This window comes from Arvicola amphibius, chromosome 1 (assembly GCF_903992535.2).
Source record: "Arvicola amphibius chromosome 1, mArvAmp1.2, whole genome shotgun sequence".
NCBI lineage: Eukaryota > Metazoa > Chordata > Mammalia > Rodentia > Cricetidae > Arvicola > Arvicola amphibius.
In genome coordinates, this window is record NC_052047.1 from 144,577,255 (window position 1) to 144,586,508 (window position 9,254).

Sequence of the window (9,254 nt, forward strand, 5' to 3'; positions counted from 1 at the left end):
CTGGGAGAGTCAGAGGGAGGTCGTGGTGGAATGTGGGTCATTGTCAGCTGTAGGATTCTAAAGGCTCCTCAGGACTGCAGGGAATGAGTCCTAATGGAAACATAAGGGTCTGTGGACGTCTAGGTTTGGCAACTTTAAGACCTACTTCTGCCACTGGAAAAGTACAAGGTATGTCTGGGAAATAGTCCACAGATGGGAGTCACACATGGCCTTTGGGACTTGACTGGCCCAGCCAACCCGAGTCAGTAACCTTGACCCTGAATCCGGATCTAGTCACTTTGAACATATGGATGAAGCACTGGATGGGTGTTATAACACTGTGGCAGCTCTCAGGCTGAGGGGCCCTGGTTTAGGTCCTCCTTGGAGTCAGAGGCTTGTTGGTAACCCCATGTCTTAGTCCAGGCCCAGATTCAAGGGTCAGCCTCAGGAGTCTGCAGCTCAGTGGCAGGGTTCTGGCTACCCACACCAGAAGGGTGGCAGATGGAGTGTTTGTACTAAGGTATATGTATGTGTGTGTGTGTGGGGGGGGGCTACCTGGGGGCCAGGCAGTGAGCCAGTGACTCCAATTGGACTGGCTCAACGCCACTGGGTGACTTGGCGCCAGCACAGCACGACTAGACCATACAGGGCAGCCTCCACAGCTTCACTTTCGAAGGAATCTGCCTTGCTGTTCTGTGGCCAGGCCAGAAACAATAGTGGGGGTGGGGGAGGAATGACACTGAATCCAGGCTGCTCTTCAGCTCTCAGACCCCTGGCCACGCCACCCCCGGCATTCTTTTCAAAATTGACCTTCCCTTCCTCTCAGCACTGGGCGGAAGGTAGACATGGGAAAGGGTTGACCCTGTCCCAGATGGGCTCTGCATGAGGCATCCTGCACCCTGGGGTCCCCGTAGACCCAACTTCATGTGCAAACCAGGGTTTGGCCTTCCAGCCCATGTGCCTAAGAAAACTCCAAGCAGAGCAAGGGACAGACCACTGGCTCTTCTGGCCACTAGGGCACTTCTCAGTGCCCACTAGGGCTTTGGAGAACTACCACCAAGGTCCTAGCCAGAAACAGTTAATCTGTATCCCTGGCCCGTTTGCTTAGCCGCAGTGTGAGAAGTTGCATGGATTACCCCTACACTCTCCTCTCGGCAGCTGCAATTCTAGCCAGGCACTAGACAACTGTAACGTAAGACAGTCTAGGAATACTGCAGACACCTACCTGGGCATTTGTTCATCTGCTCCATGGGCATCTAGGAAGCCTAGACCTCAAAGGCCACACCCAGCATGATCAGACACCTTCTCTGCTTCTCAAGCCTCCTACCCTCCAGAGTCCAGAGCAGCCAGTCCCTTGGGAAACCCCTTTGTCCCTGTGACTGAAGGGAGCAAAGGGAGAAACTGCAGCCACTAGAAGGGCTTATTAAGGTAGGGCCTTTGGACTTGGAGCGCCTCAAAAGCAAGGCTCTGGTGCCCTCTGTCGGACACTTCTATGACTAGCCATTTCTGGCTATATTGTCCAGAATTCACAAACGTCTATCTCAAAACACTGAGGGACACCCGATTTGAGTCTGTGGGAAGACTCCTCAGGGGTCTCCTCCACTCACAACTAGGCCAGAGACCCACAAGCCAGTGTTTGGGACTGCCTAGTGGCAACTTTTCTGGGCAGGCTGACTTAAGAGCAACCTGATTCTGTGGTGCTTCCCAGCCCTTGGTTCAGAACCTAGGCATAAGGACCTCAGAGGGAAAAAGTGGACCTTAGCATCCCTGAACCCACATTTCATGTCACTCGGGGTCTCTTTTAGGCCTGGAGAACATGATCACAGTAAACATCTATTGATAACATAAGAAGGCAAAGACCTTCCCTGGGGCAGGGCTGAGGTGCCAGTTCATCTGTGGCAGGAGGCAATGCGATCTTGGGGAGCCAACCTGAAGGCAGCTACATTGGCAGGTCATTTGAGGTTCCTGGAGACCTGTATTGTGAGTGCACAGCAGAAGAGTGGCTGCCCTGGCTCCAGGCCTCAGCCACCCTGTGTGTAACATTGATTTGAGTCTCTCCATCCCACATACATGGAGCCAAACCACCTCATTAGACCAGGCAAGAGTACAACACAGGTATAATGGCTGTCCTTGCTAATACTATAAAAGATCCTGGACCCCCAGATGATAGGCAGAGGTGATGAGGGGCCCCAGAAAGGTTGGGGAGCAGGTCCCCATACAGCCCCAGTTCCAACACCAAAGTGACAGGCATAGCTTGAAGAAAATGTTTATCGTTGTGGGCCCCTGGTTCCGAGGGCAGGCAGGAGCCTCTGTGCTGCAAGACTGTTGTGTGCCCGGAAGGGGCTGAGTGAGGCAAGGTCAGCAGGAGCACCTGAGACACGTCTATGACTGACCTACATGGGGCAACCCAGGGGCTTATGGGAATTTCCGAAGTCCTCCGCTGGCATCTCTGGGGTTAGCACTCAGTGTGGTGCCGATCAAAGGCTGAGTCTGATCCAACTTCTGCTCCCTGGGCACTAGGCCACTTTGGGTGACTGCTTCTTGTCCCCTGGAGGGATTGAGTGGCAGCACGCACCTGTCTCTAGTATTCTGCCTCCTCTCCTCTTCAAGGCCAAGAAGGAGAGCCCCAAACCAAAGTTTCAGGAGGCCCCAGGAAACCAGGAAGGTGGGGATGTGCCTCAGCCTGGGCAGGTTAGGGGTTTTGGGGGCAACTTGCTCCTCCCTTGAGGCCTGGTCAAAGGCCCCAGGAATGAAGCCAAAGATAGGAATTCTGATATCTGGACCATACCTCTGAACTCCCAGAACCCATAACAAGAGTCTACTGCATATTGGACTTGTCCCACAAACTGGGCTTGTCCCACAGGTCCAAGGACCCTAAGATTCTTGTTCCTGTCATCCCTGACTCATATGTGCTCTAAAGAGTTTGTAGCACCTTTGGCTTTCTGGATGCTCAACAGATTCCCCCTCCCAACCAGTCTACTTCCTAGTTTCTGTTTCTGCTCTTGCTCTGCAGAGACTCACAGACTTCCACTCAAGCAGGGTGCCCATCTCAGACTGTGCTAACTGACCGCTGGGGTGTTCTCCTAGAAGGATCACAGCCACCTCCCTCTCTCCTCTTCCAGGCTCAGTGTCCAGCCAGCCACCCTCCCGTTCAGTTCTGGCCTCTTTTTCAGGGGCAGGGCTTGCAAGGGGCCTATGACATTTCTCTAGGTAGGGGTGTGGTATTGTCACAAAGAGGAGATGACTGGGAAGGGGTCCTCAGGGATGCTCTAAGTGGCTTCCCAGCCACCAAGTTTCAGCAAGAAGCTTCCATGTCTAGCTCAGAGCCCTGTCACCCTGGCCCTGGGTCCAGCTTTCAGGGAGACACAGATTGGTTTGGCTAGGTGGCCAGTAGGTCAGCCAGCCCTTGGGGTCATCAGGATCACTCACAGGTGCCACCCAATCTGTGTTCAGTGGGTGCTGAAGAGAGAGAGAGAGGCTCTGTGTTGAGATTTCCCCAAAGACCGAGATGTTATGTGGCCTTTCCTTAGGACCGAGGATATTCCTAGAGGGATTGCTAAACAGTCAAGTTCAAGGAATCTGGTGAGAGACCCTACTTAGCTGGAAGGAGAGGCTGAGAAGTGACAGGAGATCTCAGGCCTAGGCCCTGAATCATCTGGCTCCCTCATGGCCCACATTGCCTAGAACTCACTACTGGGTCACTCTGAGCCCTGGGATTCTGAGGCTCCTGCCCAGTGCTAAGGGAATCCTTCAGTATGTCCTTTCATCCATGTGGAATACCTCTCCCGTCCAGAGCACTAGGGGTGGCTTGGAGTGTCTGAGAGGGGCTGGGGATGTTCTCTGTCTAAGAACTAAGAACTGTGAGAAAGGTTTCCATAGCCGTATGTTCCCAAGCCCAGTTTCTGGTCCTTCGGGGCCTCCATCTAAAATAGCTCTGGAAACAGAACTCAGGAAAGCTAGGTAGAAGCTTTTGTTAGAATATTCTGGTCCTCTTTCTTTTAAAAGTTTTTTGGGGCCCTTGAAGTTCCAGGGCTACGAGGCAGTTCTTAGCTGCCATCCGTGCTGTCTAAAGATGCCTAGATCTTCTCTATTCAGCCAGCACAATGCAGAGTAAGGGCTATAGGTTACCTGAAAGTGTTGACCACTTTGGGGAGGGAATTGTCTATGTTCCAGTGGACACCTGTGGGTGCCCAGGGAGCCAAGAGGAAACTGGGAGTGCAGAGAACCCAGAAGAGAGAGTCTTGGGGAGATCCTTTAGGAGCCATCATGGCTAGGCAGGTGAAGCTGGGGCCACCCCAGACATCCCCGCTCACATCCTACACACACACACACACACACACACACACACACACACACACACACAAAACTTGTAATGCTCCTTCAGAGGTTTTATTCATTGCAGGGAAGTGAGGAAGCAGGCTGGGTGGCGGCGGGGCCTAGTTGCAGTAGTTCTCCAGCTGGTAGAGCGAGCAGATGCTGGTGCAGCACTGATCCACAATGCCGCGCTTCTGCTGGGCTACCTCCAGCGCCAAGGTCTGGAGGTCGCCTGCTCCGGGGCCCCCACCCAGCTCCAGCTGTGCCACTGTCAGGGAGGCAGTATCAGGGCAGGCCGGAGCATCAGCGGCACAGAAGCAAAGACACACAGGACAATCCAGTTAGGAGCAGCAGAGCAGCCCCCTGCCTGCCCCAGGCTTTCTCTCACCTTGTCCCCTGCTAAGTCAGTGTAGGTGGCAGGGATTGCATGTATGTGGGACAAGTCACTGGGCATGGACGCAAGGAGCTCCAAAGGCTACACACCCTGCCACCATCCCCCAATCAGTGAAGTGCTTTATGGGGGCCCAAAATAGGCACTTATCCTGGGTCCTACTCATATGTCTCCAGAACCTAGGAGCCTTAAGGCAAGATTCTCATTCATTCCTGGCAGCTGTCGTATTTACCTATGTCCAGCTGCCCATGGAAATGTGCGCCCACCTTCCCCCTAGTTACCCTGAGACCCCACCTTCTCCCCACTCCAGTTACCCTGAGACCCTCTACACCCAGGACACAATCTGTGAGGTCTTGAGGGTAAAGAAAACCAGGGTGGCAAGCATTGGGGACAGAGTTTAGGGGCAGAGCTCACCTTGTGGGTCCTCTACTCCACGTCGTGACTTGGGTGTGTAGAAGAAGCCACGCTCCCCACATACCAAGTAGAGCGCCTCCACAAGGTGGGAACCACAAAGGTGCTGGTTGACAAAAGCCTGGGCAGGGTTGGGCTCCCAGAGGACCAGCAGGGCCATCAGGGGCAGAAGGCGCATCCACAGGGCCATGATGGGGCGATAACCTAGAAGATAGGCAGGGTTGAGACTAGCAAAAGGTGCATCAAAGAGAGGAGCCCAGTACCGGGAGTCTTGGCCGTGGAGTCAGGCCAAACAAGGAGAGTACGTACCTGCTTGCTGATGACCTCTGATTGTAGCTGGTCAAAGTAGGACTGGGGGCTATTGGGTCCCCACTGGCTTTATAGTTGAAAGCACCTCCCCTCTGCCCCCTGGACTCTGGTGTTCAGCCCATTAAGGTCTCCCTGGGGTGGCTCGGCAGATGGCCAGAGAGGCTGAAGCTGCAGTTTCCAAACACTTTCCCGGTGCTGGGTCTGCAGAAAGTTCTCCTTGGACGTCAACACCTCTACTTAGCCCTAGGGCAATTAGAGTCTTAACAAGGGGCAGGGTGGCCTAATGATCCACTTCACAGCAGGGGGTATCGCCCCAGCTAGATTTAGGCCTTCTTTGGCCTTGACTGAGCAATTTCCACATCATTTCCCCAGGGAGCTGGAGCTGTTGGGGGCCTGGTATCTCTGTCCCTTGGACTGTTTCACAGTCCCCATTGGTAGCCAGGTCCTTAGCTCAGCTGAGAAGCCCTGCTCACTCACAGAGGTAGGAAGAAAGCAGAGTTCAGGCAGCACAATGCTTGTTGGTCCCTTCCCCTCTGTCTCTCCTTTCACAAACCCATAGATCACTCAGGGGTTACCTGGACTGAAGGCCTGTGGTACATCCTCCTATCCTAATACCCCAAGACAAGCACCCGAAGGCCAGCAGGTCCCTACCAGAGAACATGCTTCAGAACTCAGAGTCTCTGCCTCGATCTCTTAGTGCAGGCTCTACCCCAGCTATAAAACCCTTCTCAGACTCCACTTGGAGTGGTTGGGGGTTCCTTGCCCCCACCCCGTCCCTGATTTGGGATTGTCCTGTTCCCTGGCCAACCAGCAAAAAACCTTGGTGTAGCTGCGTAAGCAAGAACTCTACCTTATGCAGGGCTTTATAGCCACTAGACTAGAACTGTGGACCCCTTACTCCCTGCTCCCTGTCCCCCAAGAAATGCTGCATCCATTCATACTCTGGGTATCTGGGACACTCCAGTGGGCTCACTGGAGCAGGGGATATGTGGGTACCTCAAGAGGAGTGCAGGCAAGGACAGGGCTGGGGCAGAGGGGAAGGGGTGTCCTCAGGACCATAGAGAGGCTAGAGAGCCTTGTTGAGGGTCTTACTGAGGCTCCAATTTCCCAAGGAGCATTTTCTTTTGACAAAAGAGTCCTGTGGTATAGCTAGGTTTGTCTTAAACTCACAACCTTCTTGTCTCATCCTTCCAAGTTCTGATACTTAGATATGTATCACCTCTTCAGGCTCTCCTTGGAACCTTAAAAAGACTTGGTTTTTCTGACATTTAAACCCTTTCTGGGGTTTTAGTGACAAACAGGGACAACCCTGAGCATGCTTGCAGGGCTTTAAGCTCTCCACAGGCCCATCATAGGTGCTCAAACATCTCCAGGGTTTCCATGACAATTACACCTGACTTGAGTCTCAAAGGAGCTCATGAACATGCCGACACTGCAATGGGCTTACCCCACCCCAAGGTTGTGGCAAGGTTCGCAGACTAGTTCAGGGTTTCCCTGTGATTTAAAGCCTTCCTTAGGGCCTCACATGGCTCAGCATCCACTCCCCGTGAAGGTGTCAGTGTGGCTCTGGGCCTTCCCTAGAGTATCAACAGAACAAATGCCTTCCTCAAGTCTCTATGAGGTTATAGAGCATCCTTAAGGATAATGACACCCAGAGACAGCTCCAGTTTCTCAGTGGTGCTATGACCTTCTCTAGACATTTCTGGAGCTCACAGCCGCCTTCCTCAGAGTCTTAATAAGCACCATGGTCCTACATTATTGTGGCTATTTCAAATCCTCACAGCCTTCCCCAGGGTACTAAAGGGACTTAGGTTTTCTCCAGGTGTTAGTGAAGCCCAGTCTGCTTGGGCACTCAGTGGGGTTCATATTGTCTCCCTGGCTTTCATTCAAACTCAGGATATTCCTGAAGGCCACAAGGGGATGTAAGGCCTTCCCTAAGGTGTCATTGGGCTTCATTGACTTCCCAACATCTGAAAAGGATCTAATTCATTGGCTCCCTTCATTAGTTCCTTTCATAACCCTGTGAATGAATCCCCCAAAGAAGCAACTTTGGGAAGGAGGGGTTTATTTCAGCTCAGGGTGTGCGGGGACATGGTCCATTATGGAACAGAAGGCATGGTGGCTGGAGTTGGTCTGATCCTGGCAGCAGGAGCTTGCAGAGGCTCTGGTCAGGAGGCGAGGTCAGACTAGATGCCAGCCGGGCCTGTGACCCTAAGGCTCACTCTTATGACCCTGTCTCTATCAGCTAGGCCCCATGTTTCACAATCTTCAGGAACAGTACCACATGCTGGAGATCAAATGTTCAAACACATGAGTGTGTGTGTGTGTGTGTGTGCGCGTGTGTGTGTATGAGGGGGGAAAGCCTCACACTCAAACCATCACAAAAGGAACCCAGTGGGTCCCAAGACCTACTCCATGTCTGCAGTGGGACCCACAGCTTCTCCTAAGGTCTCAGAGGAACAGAGAACCTGCCAGGGATCTCAGTGGGGGTGCATTGCTTCCAGTAGGGTCTCAACACAGTTCCAGGTTCTAAATGGTCTTATTCTCTGCCCTGGGGTCCCAGATTCTTAATGAAGACTCCGTCTTCTACACTCAGTAGGGTTCATGAATCTCTCCAAATTCCTGCTAGCGTGTTTCCCAGGGCCCTGAAGGAACTAAAGCCTTGGCACCTCAGTGGGGCTAAAGACTTCCCTAGGAGCTCAGGAAAGGCAGTCTCCCTTGGGATCACACGGGATTGAAGGCCTTTCTCAAGATTTAACATTGTTCCACGCTCTTCTCCAGGTCTCAGTGGGGCTCACGGACTTTTCAAGAATTTCTGAGGTCTGAGGCCCTTCTACAGTGTCCTATAGGTGCTCTCCCCCCTCCTCAGGGTCTCAGTAGCCTAGCAACATTTTCTAAGGCCTCAGTGGAAGATGAGAATTTTCCGGAGTCTCAGCAGTACTCAAACACTACTCAAGTGTCTCAGTAGGGGAGAAGGCTTTCTCCAGAGTATCTGTGTGCTAGAAACCTTCACTAGGGTCTCACTAGATTTCATGGCCCAAGGTCCCATGGCCTCAGTGAAACTCAGACTTCTGAAGTCTCAGCTCTTCTTTTACCTCTATGTTCTAGCTAATTAATCAGTTTGTTTACTTCCAAATGTGGATATCAAATGGAAATCCATAGGGCACGAGTCCCTCTTTCTACAAAATGAGTCCTGGGATAAGCGCAGGTCATCAGGCTTAGAAGCAAACACCTTTACAAGCCGAGACATCTTGTTAAGTTCGGATATCAGTACTTGTTAAGGGCCTAAAGCCTTTCCAAGGTTATCACTTAGGCCTAAAACCTATAGATGGACTTACCAGGGCCTAAGTTCTGTCCAGTGGCTGAATGGGAACCCAAGAGCTTCTTCATGCCTCAGAAAAATTTAAGGCCTTTCACAGAGACTCATCGGGACTAGGCTTTACCAGGGTCTCAATGGGGCTTAAGATTTTCTCTACACTCTTTTCTTAGGGCCTTATTGTAGCCACAGGCTTACCCCAGGGTCTCACTGTGGCCAAATATTATCACCAGGGTCTAAATGGGGTCTAATAACTTAGCAGGGTCTCACTAAGTCCAAAGGCTCCCCTAGGGTCTCTGTGGCACAAGGTCTTCCCAGTGTCTCGCTGGGGCACAGGCCTTACCCAAGTTCTACTAGGAGCCTACAGTCCTACAAGGGCCATAATGGGAACAGAGAACTTCTCCAGGGTGTAAGACCCCAGACTCTAAACTTTTACTGAGGACTTAGGTCTTACATCAGGTGACCTAAGATGTTCTCAGGTTCTGACTAGGACCTAAGCAATTCTCCTGGCACTTACTGGGGTAGCAGACTTTC

General features: G+C 52.3%; 1 protein-coding gene across 1 annotated transcript; it reads right to left on the minus strand.

Moving 5' to 3' along the window:
- Window positions 1-4,415: 4,415 nt before the first annotated feature.
- Ins (insulin) lies at window positions 4,416-5,285 on the minus strand. Its single transcript, XM_038317381.1, has 2 exons — window positions 5,099-5,285; window positions 4,416-4,561 (listed from the first exon to the last, which is right to left on the minus strand). The coding sequence occupies exons 1-2, from the start codon at window positions 5,283-5,285 to the stop codon at window positions 4,416-4,418; spliced, it is 333 nt and encodes a 110-aa protein (XP_038173309.1).
- Between the last annotated feature and the right edge of the window lie 3,969 nt (window positions 5,286-9,254).

What these genes read in the sequence shown, in the direction of transcription:
- Ins (XM_038317381.1), bottom strand. Translation starts at nt 5,285, where the DNA reads ATGGCCCTGTGGATGCGCCTTCTGCCCCTGATGGCCCTGCTGGTCCTC. An exon ending in TGGAGTAGAGGACCCACAAG is followed by an intron (nt 4,562 to 5,098) that starts GTGAGCTCTGCC and finishes CCTCCCTGACAG; the next exon opens with TGGCACAGCTGGAGCTGGGT.